At 53.1% G+C, this 18,110-nt stretch overlaps 6 protein-coding genes across 6 annotated transcripts; 4 read left to right on the top strand and 2 right to left on the bottom strand.

The window, feature by feature from the left end:
• Window positions 1-354: 354 nt before the first annotated feature.
• On the top strand, window positions 355-2,275 carry ASPACDRAFT_77063 (uncharacterized protein). Its single transcript, XM_020204861.1, has one exon. It carries the CDS (start codon window positions 406-408, stop codon window positions 1,837-1,839), a length of 1,434 nt encoding a protein of 477 aa, XP_020057583.1. The 5' UTR covers window positions 355-405; the 3' UTR covers window positions 1,840-2,275.
• A 765-nt stretch (window positions 2,276-3,040) lies between these two features.
• Window positions 3,041-5,628, bottom strand: ASPACDRAFT_25637 (putative glycosyl hydrolase; the record flags this gene model as incomplete). Its single annotated transcript, XM_020199352.1, has 2 exons — window positions 3,041-4,519; window positions 4,633-5,628. The coding sequence occupies 2 exons, from the start codon at window positions 5,626-5,628 to the stop codon at window positions 3,041-3,043; spliced, it is 2,475 nt and encodes an 824-aa protein (XP_020057582.1).
• A 672-nt stretch (window positions 5,629-6,300) lies between these two features.
• Window positions 6,301-8,615, bottom strand: ASPACDRAFT_1898081 (putative alpha-L-rhamnosidase A). The gene is made up of 2 exons (XM_020198734.1): window positions 7,331-8,615; window positions 6,301-7,261 (listed from the first exon to the last, which is right to left on the bottom strand). The coding sequence occupies exons 1-2, from the start codon at window positions 8,438-8,440 to the stop codon at window positions 6,389-6,391; spliced, it is 1,983 nt and encodes a 660-aa protein (XP_020057581.1). The 5' UTR covers window positions 8,441-8,615; the 3' UTR covers window positions 6,301-6,388.
• A 710-nt stretch (window positions 8,616-9,325) lies between these two features.
• Window positions 9,326-11,638, top strand: ASPACDRAFT_115854 (deoxyribodipyrimidine photo-lyase PHR1). Its single transcript, XM_020195937.1, has 2 exons — window positions 9,326-10,913; window positions 10,968-11,638. The coding sequence occupies exons 1-2, from the start codon at window positions 9,688-9,690 to the stop codon at window positions 11,506-11,508; spliced, it is 1,767 nt and encodes a 588-aa protein (XP_020057580.1). The 5' UTR covers window positions 9,326-9,687; the 3' UTR covers window positions 11,509-11,638.
• A 1,574-nt stretch (window positions 11,639-13,212) lies between these two features.
• ASPACDRAFT_115852 (fungal specific transcription factor domain-containing protein) lies at window positions 13,213-14,873 on the top strand (the record flags this gene model as incomplete). Its single annotated transcript, XM_020195936.1, has 3 exons — window positions 13,213-13,553; window positions 13,605-14,098; window positions 14,140-14,873. The coding sequence occupies 3 exons, from the start codon at window positions 13,213-13,215 to the stop codon at window positions 14,871-14,873; spliced, it is 1,569 nt and encodes a 522-aa protein (XP_020057579.1).
• Window positions 14,874-16,063: 1,190 nt separating this feature from the next.
• On the top strand, window positions 16,064-17,212 carry ASPACDRAFT_58966 (uncharacterized protein; the record flags this gene model as incomplete). Its single annotated transcript, XM_020203401.1, has 2 exons — window positions 16,064-16,353; window positions 16,474-17,212. 2 exons carry the CDS (start codon window positions 16,064-16,066, stop codon window positions 17,210-17,212), a joined length of 1,029 nt encoding a protein of 342 aa, XP_020057578.1.
• Window positions 17,213-18,110: the final 898 nt, after the last annotated feature.

Here is an 18,110-nt window from a genome sequence, read left to right as displayed (position 1 = left end):
TGCTCATCTCCATGGTTCGGCTGTCGGAGCCTACGGCCTTGTGTCGTTCTACTATACCAACGAGGCTCTACCAACAATGTGATCCCATCTATATCTTCAAATGGATTCCACCGCGACGGTGTGCCAAGCGCAGATGGCGGCTTAATATGGTGTGGAATGTGGAGTCCAGCCTTGAACCCCTCAATTCCTCAACTCACCTGTGCGACTACGTACTCAACCATCATAAGCTGTGACGCGCAGAACGCGCGCACCACCACCATGATCACCACCGTGACCCCCTTCGCCCCCAATGCGACAGGGTGTTTACCCGCCAATCAAGGGCAGCAGATTGCTGTCGCATCGTACATCAATCCGCTAAGTGACCCGGCCGCCTGGGATCGGCTGGTCAATTACGATGTGAGCAAAATGCCTATCCTGGTAGCCAACGTCCTGAACGGTCCGGATTCGACCGTTGACTCGAGCTGGCAGGATGTGATCGAGCGAGCTTCGTCTGCGGGCAAAACGGTTCTCGGCTATGTGCGCACCGGATACCTGGGCGTGAGTGACCAGATCTTCCAGACGCGGCTGGGCTCGGGCAACCTGGCAGATTGGACCGCTCAGATCGAGGAAGATGTTGATATGTGGTACAAGCTGTATGGCGACAGCATTGGTGGCATATTCTTCGATGAAGGCTGGCCCGAATGCGGCATCAACGATGAATACGTGGACTTGTACAAGTATATCAACGCCTATACAAAGCGTGCTCACCCCGGAGCGTACACTGTCCTGAACCCTGGGTCGCCCATGGCGTCTTGCTTCGAGGATACCATGGACACCCTCCTTACTTTCGAGCAGAGCTACGACTCTTACATTGACAACTACACACCTAACGACTGGACTCCCAGAGATCCGCGGAAGCTATGGCACACCGTGTACAACGTGTCCGAGTCTGCGGTTAGCGAAGTAGTCCAGTTGGCTAAAGAGCGCGGGGCGGGCTTCTTGCAGCTCACCGATGACATGTTGCCCAATCCATACGACACTCTGCCCGCGGACTCGTACATCCAAAGTCTGATGGATGGAATTGACGGCGGTTCGCTGTCGAATGCAGGTGCAGTCGATTGGGAATCGGACGGCGCTCCGGGAGCCGTGACTGGACTGACAGTGATGACCTCAGACTACAGTTCGGCGAAGTTATCTTGGGCCGCGGCCTCGAATGCTCAGGGGTATCATGTGTATGCCAGTGGTAGTCTTGCTGCCAGCGTTCCCAGCTCAATGACCGAAGTGACGATCGGCAGTCTCGCATCCGGAACCAGCTACACGATCTACGTCAGTGCCGTGGGAGAAGGCGGCGAACTGGGTTCATCTTCGAACCAGGTTACCGTGACCACCAAACGACTACCAGGTGGGAGGACGGTAACAAATTACAAGTCCTCTCCCCGGGAGAACTCGACGGTCATTGAGGCTGATGTGCTGGTGCCTTATTCCTCCGTCCGCCTCTACATCTGGCACTCGCTCGAGTGCGACTTGGACGAGGATCCAGGATGGGGTATTAACTTCAACGTGGATAACTACGTCTACACTCACTATATGGTGGACGGCAGGACTCTTTACCGCTACGACGGGGTCTTTGTAACGGGGTCCACCGCGCCCCCGTGGTCCTGGGAGGTGACCGACACCGTCATGCTCGACATCAGCGGCTACACTTACACGTGGACACTACCCCTGGGCACGTCGACTGTTGATACGAGCAAATTTGTGGTGCAGGCGCAGGGCTACAACCCCATGATTAACGCCTTCGAACCAGACCCGTCCGACTATGACTGCCAGGGCTCGTCCGTGTGTACCACCCCGGAGTGTTGAAGTGGTGCGATCACGCTGCGAATGACTTGTATCGAGACGACGAGATAAATAATCATTCGGCCGAGGTGATTGAGTGAGTCATTCATCACAATTAGAGCCATTTTGGCGCGAGTCCGGACCTTATATCTCTAAGCATAGTGATAGCGTCTACAGCACCCAGAGTGGAAACTGCTGGGCCGATCTGACCCAGGGTTGCGGTGTCTTCATTCAAGGCCAAAACTGCAGTATCAGCGGGAACGACATGTGGGATGACCACCAGAATATCCGCAACATCGGCGGCTGTAAGAAGTGCGGCTTGTACCATCGGAAAATGGGTGTTGGGTGACCGTTGATTATGTCCATCAATGCGATAATCATCAAGATCTACCATGGCCTTGCAGGGAGCGAACAGGGAAGAACTATCATCCTTATGATACAATCGATGTTAATGACATAGAGTGCATACCCAACGTATCCAAACCACGTATCTCCTTTGCTGCAAGCTTCAAGTCTTAAGTGGAACGCATGGTGGGGGGTTAGACTCATGATGCCATTGAGATTATTCGATTTCATATTACCGAGTCTAGTAGGCTATCCCGGTTTAGTAAGGCCACTCCGAGTCCGGCCCTTTTCCAATGCTTCTATAGCAGCACAAACGACCTCATAGATGCATCGCAAGCTTGTAGGCCTTGCGCAATCGGGTCAGTCTTATAGCTTTGTCTAGGTACAAGATGAGTTATGGGACAAGTAGCCTTACTTTTTCATCTGATACCGTGAGAGAGATCGCGTGGTGCTTCGTAGTTTATGGAATAGCGATTATGATTCTGATCGATCTGAGGAGAGCACGAAGGTACTAGATGGCTTGAACCCAAGCGGTCAGACTGGGCGTCGCTGGCAGCAATGCTGCCAGAGATAGCGTACGCAAGAGCACTGCAAGTCTATGCGTTGTCCGTCATACTATGAGTGTGGAATCCCGATTGTAGTCAGGAGAATATCTGCATCCTGTCAGTCATTTCAGTGACCACAACTTTACGCGGGCACGGGAAAGGAACAAGATTTTTCGGGCGATAAGAGCTGAGTCATACGACGTTTACAGAATATAAGAGACGAGAGGAAACATTAAGCGCATTGAAACTTTCCCCTATAGCCATGTAGTATCAAGCAGAAAGTATATTTTGTTACAGCATCAGCAAAGCAAAGCAAAGTGATCATCCTCGACAACTCACCCTCGAGCGATCACATTCCGCTTCACATTCACCCCAGACATGACCATCCTCCATCCACCTCTCTTCGGCGTCTGCACCGTCAACTTGAAATTCTCCCGCGGGAACAGCGTCACATAATTGTCAGACCAATAGACCGGCGTGATTTCGCCGGCCTCGCCCTCTTGCTGGCTCGCCGCATCGACGACCATCAAATGCATAAAGAAAGCCGGGACATCGGCCTTGTTCTCCAGCGTCACCTCGAGCGTCGACCCATTCTCTCCCTTCTGCTTGACGGTCACGCTCGCCAGCACACTCGCCGTCCGCAGGTTGCTCAGCCCGGTGAAATCCGCATACCGCGAGACCGGCGTGGTGTACCAGTTCGATTTGCCCCAGTCCAGCACGTCGTTCTCCTTGGTCACCCAATACACATTGCGACTGAGGACTGACCCATTGAGGGCATCTTTGAGCAACAATCTCAAGAACCCAACGCCAGTTAGACGACTCACCCCGTCCGCCACGTTGGCGATGGGTAACGATGCCCCCGGCTCGGTCTCCTCCAACCCCACCGCCTGCTTATCCACTATCTCCCCATCGGCAGCGGTGATCAATTCCACCTCCACCACTCTCTTCCCCGCCTTAACCCCTCCAGTCAATCGGGGGCCCTTTAGATTGACCACACGCACCCCCCTGCTCACGTAGTCGTAGGCAACGTGCTCACCCCGTGCCGCCGCCGTCTTCGTCCCAAAATATGCCCCCGCAGGCCGAAGATAGTAATCGAACAATTGCCAGTGTAGACTCGGCCACGCGCTGTTCAGCATCCAATACACCAGTCCCGTTGCCGGGCGAGCGTTACTGCTGCTGGCGGCATTCTGGTTGATCGCGAACCCCTCGAATACAGCCCGCGTAGCTTCGTAGTCCATCAGTTGGGTCTTCTGAAGGTAGTCCTCCAAGGAGGTGGGATCGCCGTATCGACGAAAGAGCGCGGTGTTGTAGATCTTGCGGGTGTGGAATTCCCCGGCACCCCGCGGGGACAGATGATAGGATCCCGAGGAGGGGTGACTCCAGAGGACGTGGAGATCCGCAGCGGAGAGGAACTGGGTCAGAGAGGGCAGGGTCGGTGTTCCGACGCCGGGGCCTTGTTCGGACCCGAAGCCGTAGGCAGTTCCGGACTCGGTGATACCGGGCGTGTTGTTGGAGGTCCAATAGTTGGGAGGCACCCAGTCGTAGGGGCCGAGCATTTTCATACCCGAGGGTCCCAGGCCGGATGGATTGCCGCGGGCAGAGGCCGAGGCGACGATCGGGTTGGTCCAGTTTGTGAGTTGGAGTGCGGCAAGGTATTGCCTGCTGGCGGATTCATCGGGCCAGTAGTCGGATCCGAGGATGAAGGCGAGGAGTGAGGGGTGCGCTTGGAGGTAGGTCGATTCGTGGTACATCTGCCGATAGGCGGTTGTGTAATCCGTTGTGGACCATTGGTGGCCTTGGCCGTCAGGGTTGTACTGAACAAGGTTCAGAGTTAGTAGAGTGAGGACTCCTAAGGATGGAGGCATGTGTTTGCTTGGAGATGGAAACAAGAAGTGGGGCACTAGGGCGTAGAGTTGGGTTGACATACGTCCCATCTTTCCCATTTATCGCAACATTCCCATCCGGCTATGACCATGATTCCCATTTGGTCTGCCAGCTTATAGAACTCTGGGTGCTCGAGCTTGCCTTCGAGCCGAACAGTGTTGAGGCCTAGGTCGAGGACGTAGCGGAAAATGGTGCGGACGCGATTCAGGTCGAAGCGGAGGAAGAGGTCGGGTGCGTAGCCCGCGCCTCGCACATTGAAGGAATGACCGTTGATGCTGAATGAGAGGTCCTTGTCGGGGCTGAGCTGAGAGGTTACGTGGCGAATTCCAAAGGTTGTGCGCGGTGCCCGGTCTGAGATTGTCCCCTGAGGCGTGCTCACGTTGAGCTGAACCGCATAGAGTGGTTGGCGACCCCACGTAGCAGGCCACCAGATTTGGGGGTTCTGCATGGTCACGGGGAATGAGATGGTGGTGTGCTCGTTGGGGTTTAATCGGATACTGCCCGAGAACGGGATCCGCTGCTGCATGCCAGTATCTTGCTCCGCCTCAACGATCCCTTGAAATGATGCTTGGATGGGCACATTGTTCTGGTTGGTGACATCCGTGATGACTGTCACCAGCACTCGCTCACTGGGTGCGGTCTTGAAGTCGGTGACGATTCGAATCGGGGACAGAGAAATAGGACCTGTCCGCTTCAGCTCGATATTGCGCCAGACACCGGTGCCATTATCCGGTGGCGCCGGGTTCCAGTCTGCGAAGCCTTGGCCAAAGTCGACAGAGTAGTCTGTTGGGTGGGCTTGAACAAGAAGAGCGTTCTTGCCCGAGCGGACGTGCGGTGTTATATCATACTGGTGTCCGCCAAAGCATCCTTGTTGATAGTCGCTCGAAGCTACCTGTGCGCCGTTGAAGTAGATATCAGCCTTGGAAGAGATGCCGTGGGTGATGAGAAAGAGATGGTCGCCCTTAGGTAGGGGCTGTAGGCCGAATTCTTCACGGTATAGCCATGGGGACTGAAATTCGGATAGATCGACGCCGTTCATATGGTCCGAGTAGAAGAGATCGGTCTCGTTGTAGACCCCAGCTTGAAGCAAGCCGGCCACGACGGTGTTGCGCGACCCGATGCGGTGCCATGAGTTCGTCGTAGCATCAGGCTGCGAGAGCTTGCTGGCTTCTTCCCGGGCTTGGATTGAGGACTGGAGATACCAGCCAGGAATTGTAACCGAGTCACCGGGCGACAGACTGAATCCAGAGACCAGACAGAGAAGATTGAGGATATACAAGGAGATTAAAGGGTACATCGTGCAATTAGTCCAACCCATGATGCTTGCTTGCGAAGGTTTGTAAGTGCTTGCAAAGATGATTGAAACTATAGATGAGATGGAAAGGAGTGTAGGAGGTGAAAATGAAAAGTAGAGTTGATGGGTAGCGGTGACTCAAGTGTCCTGTTAGGGAGAATCGGCAAAAAAAAAAAAAAAAAAAGACACCATGGCCCCGACTCACCATGACGTCGGTTGTACAGATAAAGTCGTCGATGATATCGAGATGAGTGATGAAGACAAGCTCTGAGTCACATGTCGCTTGAAAAGACAGCCGGATCATCTTGTCGGACACCGTGTTACGTCGACTGGATTTCAATCCAGCTGTGAGGTAATTCAAGCATACACATGAAATGATGTCAAGGCGAATTGCATGATGCTATGTGACGCAGCTTGCTAATAATCTGAGTATTCAATGATGAGATACCCTTTCTGCTGAAAGACATTCCAAAATATCTTATCTCTTAGATCTAGAATGAAAGATCTATAGCCCCTTCAAGGTCCAAGTACCCCCTTGTAGACCTCGAGCCTTGCCATTGACTAACCTTACAGCTTGCCCACGGCTAGATATCAGCTGCCCAGTAGCGCCCTCAATCTCCACAGACCCCGAAGTACCATTCGGCGCAGTAAATGTCAACTGCTGAAACGTCCCGGCTGCAGATTTCTGAAATTGAGTTGCAAATAGTCCCAGTCGTGTTTCAAACCCGGCTTGGACCTCAGTAAGGTTACCAGGTTGAGGCTTGAATAACCAGGTCGAGCCAGCGGGACCAGTTAGACGCAACCCCGCCGTGTAATATGTGAGAGCAGAGGTGGGACCCGTAGACCATCCGTGAGCATGGGACACTCGCGGTGTGTTTCGATAAGGAGCATAGGCCAGTGATCCATCGGTTGAGTAACCTTCGATAAAAGTGGAATTTGTCATGCGTGGATCGTCAAGCATGAATCCCCACTGTAGACGCAGAAGATCTAGTGCTCGATCTGGTTCGTTAGCTAAATAATGCGCTTGCAGCTCGAACCCGCCGATAAAGGGTGACACGGTTGATCCAGCTTCAGGTGCGGGTGCCCCATAAGGTCCCCACCGTGCTGCTAGAGCAGAAGAAATAGCTTCAGATTGATTAGAAGAAAGTGTTAGATTCGCTTTGATGGCCCAAGCATTGCCATCTTGCGGGTGAAGTGTCGTGGTCTCGTTGTCCCGGTACAGGCTATTTTGTGCGTCCCAGAGACGGGCGTTGGCAGCCGCTTTGATCTTCGATGCGGCTGTGCTCCAATTGCCCACGTTGGTGCGATCATTGAGAGAGCTTGCCAGAGAGATGGCGTCGTTGAGGACGTAGTAAAGGATCGCATTAGCTTCGATATTCTATAGCCAATCAGTAACGTGTCATTGATAATTGTGCACCATTTTTTGTGTGTGCTAAGGTAGACTTACATGTCCACCCATACCGAACCGTAGCCAGTCGGCACTGGCTGTGATATTGGCAAGACCTGAATTGTCCAGGCTCGACAATGCCCATTGCAGACCTTTCTTGTATTGCCCCCAGTAATGAGCGATCCAGCTTCGGTCCCCAGTGTATTGATAATAGGACGACGCGCCGATCAGGCTGTGGAGGTGGTATGTGAAGCTCACAATATCCAGGAATGGTCTGCCTGCATAAGGAAGTTGACCATCTGCCTTTTGAAGCACAAACAAAGACTCCAAAGCTGTCCGAACACTTTCGAGATCCGCAGTGCTGACTGCCGCGCTTTCTATAGCAATTGACATATCGCCCGGCCAGACCAAGCGATCACGCTTCGCTCCATCAACGAGAGTAGTACTGCCGTTAGTGATAGTGTAATTGTTCCACCAGGAATCGGTTTGAGGCAGAGTAATGTTATCGGATGAGGAATTCACGCCCAACCAGATCAAGGAGTCTCCGGTGGTGGGATCAATTGTGCAGAGCTGCAAGGTGTAAGCACCTGCATACCAGATCCGATTGATAAGCTCATCGCTGCTGTGGAAGTAGCCTTTGTACCCGCGAAGATCTTGAGTAGGAGCCGCGGTGTAGTTAATGCTGAGACTATCGAGGGATATAGTGGCGGTAGAATTATTGACAAGTGTGAGGTAACGGAACGCACCCCGAAGGTGCTTCTTGTCCGCACTGTAGGTTCCTGGTCCATAGCCCACTGAGAACCAAAGAGGCGAATCAAGACCAGCATCGCTGGTAGCATCGCACGCCTCGCTGCTTATCCACAGGCTCGACTCTGTAAAAGTAACTCCAAGTTGAGCTGCTCTGGAAGAGACCGAAGTCACATCTAGAGATACTATACCAGCAATATTACGACCAAAATCATATGTCACGGACGACTTGCCATGAAGAGTTGTCTGGTCGGCTGTAAGACCGACGAGAGCTTCAGGATTGTCCACAGTTCCGTTGGCCTGATACACCAATGAAGGATTCAAGGTCCTTGAGTGTGGGGCAAGAATATAGTCTTCAAAAGGAACGGCGTGCGAGCCAATGGCCAACAAGGCCGGAGTCAAGATCCAGGATGACCACAACATGTTGACTTCGTAATGGCTCCGTCTCCACGAGCTTATGAAGTCTCCTCTCTCTTGAGCAACGCTGGTGACTATATACGTCTCTCACGAGTGACCTTGACCTGACATCAGAGCAGATCTGGCAGTACATAGTCGGGTGAGCAAATACCGAATGCAAGCAGACTCGGTTGAATCTCTGACCGAGAACTGCGCACCTCTAGGCCCTCAGCTTTCAAATCCTGCAGAAAGCGGAGATCATATCATCAGGATATGGAGACCTGTGTGGGGTTATGCGGCAGAGGCGGCATCTCTCCCCTGAGCTTGCCGAACCTTGTCGAGTCGAGTATAACGAGAGGTGTGCCGCGAGCTTGAAAACAGATCCCTGTTATGTAGGACAGAGAGCCATTTGGTGAAGGCATGGTCTCTTCTTGCAAGTTCCGTTTCCACGGTTAGTATTTTCACAGCGCGGTAACAAGGAATAGCATGGTGGATATTGCCGAAGAAACCCCGGAGAGTTCAGCAGGTTGCATTTCCCCGCATTCTGTGGGGAAGTCAAATGAGGAGGTGAGGTCGGCCTGATCAAAACATATTTAGGCAACTGAAGATCGTATGACAAACTGGGCTTGGTTCTCTTACATGATTCTGTCATGACTTCAGCATGGAGCAATTGGTCCACGATCACTGTTGAGCTCGAACGAGCAGTTCAAGATCATGAATGTTCCCCCCCTCCCTCCGTTTCTTCAGCAAACCGAAGATCAGAGGGCGGTGAGGGATTTTGGACAGGGCGGTAAAATACTGTCGGCAGTGCCAAGTTGGAGAGCGTCCACTTTTAGAAAAGGGAAGATGGAAATAGCCACCACTCACACGATGCTGGCTTCCAACAATGCTCGGGCTAAAACATGCTACAAAGCCTCGCTCACCGGTACATAGTGGGAAAATCCCTACAGAGCTTGTACAGAGGCGAAGTCTTTTTCGGTCGAATATGTCTCAGTTCTTTGTTGCATCTGAAGGGCAGGGAGGGATTCTAGGATTTTGACGTCATTGGACAAGGCGCATTCCAGATCGCTCTCGATCCGATCGGTTTCGATCTCAATTCCTTCAGCCCCCTACCTCCACCCGGGTTTAGTTTTTGTCGAAACTGCTTCGCGTGCTCTGAGGCCATGCTGTGGAAACGCGCGTTAGTCTTCTCACCACAATTGTCCAATTCGCTTCTTTTTCGCACAACGCGCATCTGTCACCTGGCCAACGCTTGTCCAGCTTCTTGTCTTACCATGCCACGCCCGAAGCGCAAAGCATCTAGCAGCTCAAATGCTCGATCGGAGTCCACCAACGGCACCGCATCCGCGACCACCAAGCGTGGAAAGCTCGACCTGTCGCGTCCGCATCCCCATGCGAAAGACACCGAGGATTTCGGCATCGTCCTTCGAGAATACTATCCACCTGAGATGTGCAATGAGCGGGTGCACGCTTACAACGATGGAACATTGGAACGACCAATCGAGGAGCTACAAAGGTCTTACGAAGATACATTGGAGGCGCGCGGATCGGTTCAAGCTGGTTCCGCGGTTGTACACTGGTTCAAGTCCGACCTACGACTGCATGATAATCGCGCTTTGCAGATGGCGTACCAGGTGGCCCGCGAGCACAAGGTCCCACTGATATGTCTGTATATCTTGTCTCCCCAGGACCTGACAGCGCATCTATCCAGTCCAGCACGGGTTGATCTGACGTTACGTACACTTGGAGTGTTGAAGAGAGACCTGAACGAGCTGGATATTCCCCTTTACATGGAGACACAAGAGAAGCGCAAGGCGATTCCCAAGCGCATTGTGGGCCTGTGTAAGGAATGGGGTGCGAGCCACCTGTTCGCGAATATGGAGTACGAAGTCGACGAGTTGCGCCGTGAGGCAAAATTGGTCCGCATGTGCGCCGAGAACGGTGTGCGGTTTGAGGCAGCTCATGATGCTTGCGTTGTCACCCCTGGAAAGCTCCATAGTCAGCAAGGCAAGCAGTATGCCGTCTATAGTCCATGGTTTCGCGCCTGGTGCGCGTTTCTCAAAGAGAACCCGGAATACCTCGAGGTGGCGGAGGAACCGGGATCTAACCCCGGAGATGCTCGGAAACATTTCAAGGAATTGTTTGACAGCCAGGTGCCCACAACACCTGAGAACAAGACTCTATCCGACGAAGAGAGGGAGCGCTTCCGTCAATTATATCCGGAAGGCGAACATGAGGCTCTGCGACGGCTCGAGGCTTTCCTCGAAGAGAAGGCGAGAGACTATGGTGATCAGCGCAATTATTTGAGTGGAGAAACCACGTCTGTTCTCAGTCCCTATTTTGCGTCAGGCTGTCTCAGTGCACGAACAGCTGTAGATCAAGCGCGTAAAGCGAATAAGGGCCTCCTCGACCGTAATCAAACGGGCCACATGTCATGGATAAGTGAGGTTGCTTGGCGTGACTTCTACAAGCACGTATTGGTCCATTGGCCGTACATCTGGTTCGTCTCTTTTCGAAAACTGTTATTACAAGTGCTCTGGCTGACATGAACCAGTATGAACAAATGTTTCAAGCCGGAATTCACGAACCTTGAATGGGAATATGACGAAGAACAATTTGACGTCTGGTGCCAGGGCAAAACTGGCTTCCCAATTGTCGACGCTGCTATGCGACAGCTAAACCACGCTGCATGGATGCACAATCGTAGTCGAATGGTGGTGTCATCATTTCTATCCAAGGACCTGCTGATTGACTGGCGGCGTGGGGAGCGCTATTTCATGGAACATTTAATTGATGGCGACTTTGCGTCCAATCACGGCGGCTGGGGTTTCGGGTCGAGTACTGGCGTCGACCCGCAGCCATATTTTCGGATTTTCAACCCGGTTCGACAGAGTGAGCGATTTGACCCCGACGGAGAATACATTAGGAAGTGGGTGCCGGAGCTTCGGGAGGTGGAGGGCAATGCGATTCATGATCCGTATGGGCGGGGAGCCGGCGAGGTGGCCAAAAAAAATGGATATCCGCAGGCGGTTGTTGATCACGCGAAGAGTCGAGATCGAGCGTTGGCGCGTTATAAAGCAGCTCAGGGCCATTAAATTCGCTGCAGGCGTGAAGAAGCCAGGGCCAGTGGGTCAAGTTGGATAACTAGTAAAAAGAGACTATTGCAAATAGAATTTTTAGCCAATCGTTTAAAATATCCTCTGTAAGTAACCGAGGTATATTTTGCGCAGTTAATTTATAGATTTCCTGGACGGAGTTAGTCCCGCCAGGCAATCGATCACCATCCGGGAGGATTGAATAGCTGTCAGCTAGTGGTGGCATGCTATTACTGAGTAGATGCAAGAACCTTAACTACACGTACTGTGAGATGGTCAGTAATCCCGGTTGTGGTTGCCAGCGTGAATGAGTGGTGCGTGCGTGCAGAGGGCAGAAATGCGGAGGAGGCGGGCATCCCCAACAACTCCAGCAACCCCAGCAACTCCAGTTTCGGTTCCACCATCGGTCGGTTTCCCCGCCGCCTTCTACTTTGTTCGACTGTTTCTAGCACTGGGACTGTTACGCACCCTTGTCAAGAAAGCTGCTCTGTGAAGATTTCTTTCTTTCTTTCTTTCTTCCTTTCTTCTTCTCTGCTAGCAAGCTACTGCTTCTTGCTGCCATCAGAAATCTCACCATCGTATCCCACAACCCGTGATCAAATCAATGTGACTGTGCTTCCCCGCTCCGAACCGGCTGGCCTGGGCGAGTGAGACTAGTGCCCTCGCTTTCGCTTCCTTCGGCTTGGCCAAACTGCTAACCTCTTCTTGCCCGTGGTTCCTAGCGACCTGGCCAACTCATTTCAATTCATCTGATTTCTATCTTCATCTTGACTACCCTCCGAACCCTCCCCAACTCACCAATGTCGGATTGAAATGGATCAGTCGGGGGACGCCCAGGCATCCAACGCTCCAGCAACCGCCGCCGAAGAGTCGACCAACGGAATTATCACCAAACGTCGTTGGCGGCGCAACCGGATCGCATGCGACTCCTGCCATTCGCGTCGCGTGCGCTGCGACCGAGCTTTTCCATGTTCACGCTGTCTGCGCAGCGATATTCGCTGCGAATTCACTCGCGAACGTAGGAAAAGAGGCCGTATCGCCCGATCCCGATTAACCGAGACCAACGCGGTGCCGGAGAGAGCGACCCGCCCGGTCGACGACGAACAACCTGCGCTTCCGGTGTTGGCGGAGACAGCTGGCGCTTCAGGCCGAAGGGGCTCTCCTGTCTCAATTCTGCAACACAAATCCCCATCCACAAATGACATCGCCGCTTCGGTTCCGAGTATCGACGAGCGACGCTCCCAAGCAGATGCTACGCTCCCTCCTCGCAGACCTCGGCCTGGTGAAAATCCAACGGAGGAATGGTTATCTGCGACTCATGTGTCGCCCGGGTCCTATGAACCTCTGGGAGGACTCGGTCTGGGCGAGGGACCTTTTCCCCGGATGTTTGATATTTGGCAAGGAGTTGAGCTAGCTGGTTATAGCGATCCTACCTCAACAGCATCCAAAGCGACCGGCATCGGGCAGACATCCGGGTCGGCCATTGCAGCATTGAAATACCCGGTGCTTATGCCACTCATGCCGTTCCTCGAAGGAAATCTGCCTCGCAAACTCGTGTTCGATCTTCTTGAGTTATATTTCACAAGCGCATTTTCAACTCATATGCACCCAGTCTGTCATCACATACATTGCTATGTTTTACGAAAGGCATCCTTCTTCACTCGGGAGACACCTCGTCCTAGCAGTCCTGCTCTTCTAGCCAGCATGCTCTGGGTTGCCGCCTTGGATGACCGTGCTTTCGCCTTGCCCATCTCTCCGCCACAGCGCAAGAAGATCTGCCAGTTTCTGTGCGCCCTGACAATCAGACTACTCCGCCCATTAATCCACGTTTCATTCAAGGACTCAGAGGGCGCAACCGCGAGTGAGGCCGCCTATGCCGGTCTTGGACCAGAAGGTCCGCCGACAACCGTTCATCATCCGTTTGAAGCTGGAGGAGACGACAGGGGCCTTGTTGGTCCAGCGGGTTCGTTGGACGATGTAATTACTTACATCCACGTGGCTTCGATAATTTCATCGAGCGAACAGAAAGCAGCAAGCATGAGATGGTTGGTCTACCCATAATTGTTATCTGTGTATGCGGTGCTAATCTGTTCCAGGTGGCATGCCGCATTTACTCTAGCCCGAGAGCTCAAGCTGAATCAAGAGATCGAGGTAGTGCCTAATGAGGATAGTCACCACACGGATGGCTCTAGTCCGTCCTTCGACTATTCGTTGGCCGGCTGGAGTGGCGTCGACACCGGCCCCTTTTTTGATTACTCAAACCCTGCTCGGCCAAGCCTGAATTGCGTATGCGATCGGAGCCACGATGTACGTACCACAATTACCGAAGAGCATCGCGAGGAGCGGCGACGGACATGGTGGCTACTATACATCATGGATCGTCACCTTGCGCTTTGCTACAACCGCCCATTAGCATTGCTCGACGCGGAGAGTGAAGACTTACTTTTGCCACTGGATGAGGGATCGTGGCAAGCGGGTAATATCCATAGCAACAGCCCTAAGACTGACGGACCACAATGTCTGCTGTCTGGTGAGAAGAACAAACGCCGCGTCTTCCCCAACTTTGTCTGCCACGATCATTCGATTTTTGGTTTTTCCTGCCCCTGATGACTATCACGGGCGAACTGATAGACCTGAATCAAGCACGGAATCACCCGATGCTCGGTACGCGATTTAATGGCAAAGATGCATGGGATAGCCACGTCAGTGAGGTACTACGACAGCTTGATATCTACAAAGCTAGTCTTACGACCTTTGCGGCCATCGCCTCTGATCCTGATGGCCCTATGCCTGGTGCTTTTCCTCCCAAGCCCGATCAGCAGCCGACCGAAGCTTCGCTTGCGCAAGCGTATGCGTGGCATACACAGACGGTGATCTCTTACGCATCATACCTGGTTCATGTGCTCCACATCTTGCTTGTAGGGAAATGGGACCCGGTGTCACTTATCGAAGACAAGGACTTCTGGACGTCTTCCCCTGCATTTGCTTCGACCATCTCCCATGTGTTAGAGGCTGCGGACTCGGTGGATCATATCCTACGATATGACCCTGATATCAGTTTTATCCCATATTTTTTTGGAATCCAACTTTTACAAGGCAGTTTCCTTCTGTTGCTGATCGTGGAGCGATTGCAAAAAGAGGCGGGGGATGGGATTCTAAATGCGTGCGAGGTGATGATCCGTGCAACGGAATCATGTGTTGTCACTCTGAATACGGAATACCAGCGAAATTTCCGACAGGTCATGCGGAGTGCAGTGGCTCAGGCGCGCGGGCGCCCCGTTAATTACAGCGAGATTCGACACCGACGCAAAGCTGTGTTAGCGCTGTATCGATGGACACGAAAGGGCACGGGGTTGGCCCTGTGAGGTTAGGCGACACGGCCTCCTCGGCTCTACTCTTGTCTCGAGTACAAAGGGTGGGGAGGGAAGTGGCAAGGATCTTAAACTATTTGCAGGGATCAGATCTAGCCCGTTACCCCCTTCTCCTTTCCCCGGAGTGATATGCAGGCACATGCTGCATGGTCGTAGCTCTTCGACCTAACAGCCGACCGACCTGCAAGACTAGTAGGAGTGGGGAACTGCCTGGCCCAGATGCGGTGTATAGGAGACAGGTACCAGCTGATCCCGACTTCGACCACAATCGTGCTCTGTATATACGATATGAACCTTGGAATGTACACATTATGAGAACAAGTTCCGAGGCTATGCATAGTACCCAGTATAATTGAAAAAAAAACTACATAAATCTCTTTCTTCTCATCGAGGACGGTCAGACAGGAGAGGTGCAAAGGTAAATTGGCTTGAAGGTGATGATTAACCGATCCCATCTGGGGATGTGAAAGCCGATGCACAAACAAACCCAAACTGGCGGTCGGCAAATTTGGACAGGATCAGTTGACCAGTTGACTTTTCCCCGCAAACCCCAGACTTCGACCCCAAATAACGGCCCGCCTTCGCCTTTTCTCCCATTCGGTCCGAGCTCTTCAAGCTCTCGGTTAATTACCACCAAAAGGACCGAGATCATGCAAGTGCACGGTGCCAGATGGTGCCAGACGCAATCAACTCTGATAATCACTGCTCGGCTGGGTTGTTTGAAAACCTGGGGGAGTTGGAATTGTTCGGTTAAAAAGGCTACCCCGGGGAACCCAAAAACCATGCTTCCTTGTGATCAGATCTCGTTTCTATCGAATCACTATTACCCTTGCGCCCTTTTTCAATTTACCGATCGCAACTTCATCGTGGCCGCCATGCTGTACTTGTTCAAGCTGCATCTCCACCACCGCTTTGAATCATGTTTCATTCAAGCTGTTCGCCGGAGTTTATCCTGCTTTGCGCAGGTTATAAGCTTGCTTTCCCGCCCCGTGCTTTCACCCCCGGAGAGGTTTTGCTGTGGCTCTCGAAGCATTCGTGACCGAAGGGTTCATCTTTAGCCACAACAATAGCGAACTACTGAACGCGTCAATGCTCACCTTGCAATGAGCGCGAGATTCTGACTGCAATCTACAAAACAACGAGTCACCCTCCTACCACCTATTCCCGTGAAAAAGACCAACGCAATGCTCGACTCCGATTTCTCTACAGACGTGCCGATGTGGTTTCCATTGGACTCGTTAGAGGACCAGGCTTTCGCTCTAGGCTCGGAGCTTGTCGGCGAAGACTTGTACGGGAACCAGCTGGGTGTCAATGAATTTGACCTGTCGTCTGCCCATTTGTTGAGCCTGGAGCTTTGCGCCGACTATGAGTCGGCAATGGCACAAGCTGCTTCGGACCAATTTCGGGTTCCCCATGTATCAGGGATTCCTGATACGCCAGCCTCCTCAGGATTCGTGGATAAACTGACCTCGATGTAAGTCTGCCACAGCAATTTAGATTCTCCTCCACCAGAAGTTACTCCTAGGGGGTCGGGCTTGCAGGAAGCCGGGAATCTCTCTGCACATGGGCTGACTAGAACCCCTCACACTACTAGATTTGAAGAATCCACTTTCAACACTACCCCCGATTCGAAGTCTTTCCCCGCCCACCTCTCCCTCGATGACCTTCTCCGTTCGACCTCCCAATTAGCCACCGAGCGAGCCCTCTACATGAACATTCCGGGAGCTATCTCGTCACCACAGTCGTCATCGCACGATAGCCTCAGCGCTGGGCCCCCATTCGGCCAATCGCCCATTACGCAAGAGCCCTGCAGCTCGCCGGGAATGAGCCATCAATCATACAGTGGGAGTGAGGGAGACTGGGAACGGGAGTGCAATTTGAGAGAGCCCGCACAGTACTATCGGCTTCCAGACATGGGACTGTCGGACAGCCTGCCGCTCCCTCCTTACCCCCTCGACGGGATGATGATGTCTGAGCCTCCGTTCAACGACCCACACCCACCTACTATTACGTTGCAAGCAGGTTCGGAGCAAACTTGCAGCCGCGGGGTCAAAGGCAAGGCCAGGGCAGAGTACACTGGAATGAATGATAACAATGGACTGAAATCCCCCAATGCGATGGAAGGACTGACCCCGCTGGAAATGCCTGACGGGAGCACCCGGTTCACCGCAAATTGGCTCCCCGTGGACCCTGAAGGGGGCTTCACAATCCGAGACCCCTCCGTCGACCATTTCAACCATCTCAACGACGACCCTCTGGACATCGACCCGATGATCGAGTGCTATGCGCAGAATGCATTCATCTCGGTCCCCACGGATACTGGATTCCCTTGAGAAGCCGAGAGGCAAAACCGAGATCAGGGAAAATAATTCAAACCAAGGACTCCCGACCCGAAGAAAAAAAGATTGCAGATCGGGTAATGATGATGGGGAGGTGGCCTTCGGAGCACCGAGGGGACACACCACAAGCACGCACGCACGCGCACACACTACGCTAGCTTACTAGCCTCGATCACGCCTAGCGCCTGCAAGAGCAATACAGGCGACCGACCCTGGACCGATGCGGGGACTCAACCACGCACCGTCGCCATACGTTCCAGGTTTGTCCCCAAGCCTCAACGACCTCCCCGAATCGAGCGAGTTAGTCGATTGAGAGCGACTCGGGCCCAGAGGCCAACCCAACAGTTGATTGCTTTGCACGCTGTGTGCGCGTGCTTGCTAAACTGCTTTGCCGTGGACAAACGTACCGGCGCCTTCACTCCTCCCCTCTCGCCCCTCCCGGACTGATCTCCACATTTGGCAATGAGCACAGTCGCATGTGACCGGATGGACCCATTTGCCTCCATCCAACGGATAATTATCAACCAGTTCCACCACCGTCACCGTCATGGGCCAAAATTTCCCGCCCGCCCGCCGCCCCCGCGTTACCCAGACAATCCAAACAACACCCTGCCGACCCGCCTAGATTAAACCTTCTCACCCTGGCTTTCTCAGCATTGGAATCTAGAGCAAAGGCGGTCGGTCCAGCGTCTAGCCACACTCACCAACTTTACCGCGCATTAATATGCACACGCATGTATTGAGCTGCCGACGCAATTCTTGAGCTGTCACGCCGCGTCTAGCGAGAGGGCGGCCCTCTTGCCCCCCGGCCCCCCCGCTTTTTCCTGCACTGCCACCTACCATTCTCCGAGCTAGTCTAGTGGTTGAGCTTCTCGAGGAGGCTCTGGGCACG

The sequence above is a fragment of the Aspergillus aculeatus genome (genome assembly GCF_001890905.1).
Source record: "Aspergillus aculeatus ATCC 16872 unplaced genomic scaffold ASPACscaffold_5, whole genome shotgun sequence".
In the NCBI taxonomy this organism is placed as follows: domain Eukaryota; kingdom Fungi; phylum Ascomycota; class Eurotiomycetes; order Eurotiales; family Aspergillaceae; genus Aspergillus; species Aspergillus aculeatus.
Note: the sequence above shows the minus strand (reverse complement) of the source record. Positions and strands in the feature narration are given on the sequence as shown.

Bases quoted from the DNA above. Each gene is read 5' to 3' on its own strand.
- ASPACDRAFT_77063 (XM_020204861.1), top strand. From the start codon at position 406: ATGCCTATCCTGGTAGCCAACGTCCTGAACGGTCCGGATTCGACCGTT.
- ASPACDRAFT_1898081 (XM_020198734.1), bottom strand. From the start codon at position 8,440: ATGTTGTGGTCATCCTGGATCTTGACTCCGGCCTTGTTGGCCATTGGC. The intron at 7,262-7,330 runs GTAAGTCTACCT...GATTGGCTATAG, and splicing joins GGTTCGGTATGGGTGGACAT to AATATCGAAGCTAATGCGAT.
- ASPACDRAFT_115854 (XM_020195937.1), top strand. From the start codon at position 9,688: ATGCCACGCCCGAAGCGCAAAGCATCTAGCAGCTCAAATGCTCGATCG. The intron at 10,914-10,967 runs GTTCGTCTCTTT...GACATGAACCAG, and splicing joins GTCCATTGGCCGTACATCTG to TATGAACAAATGTTTCAAGC.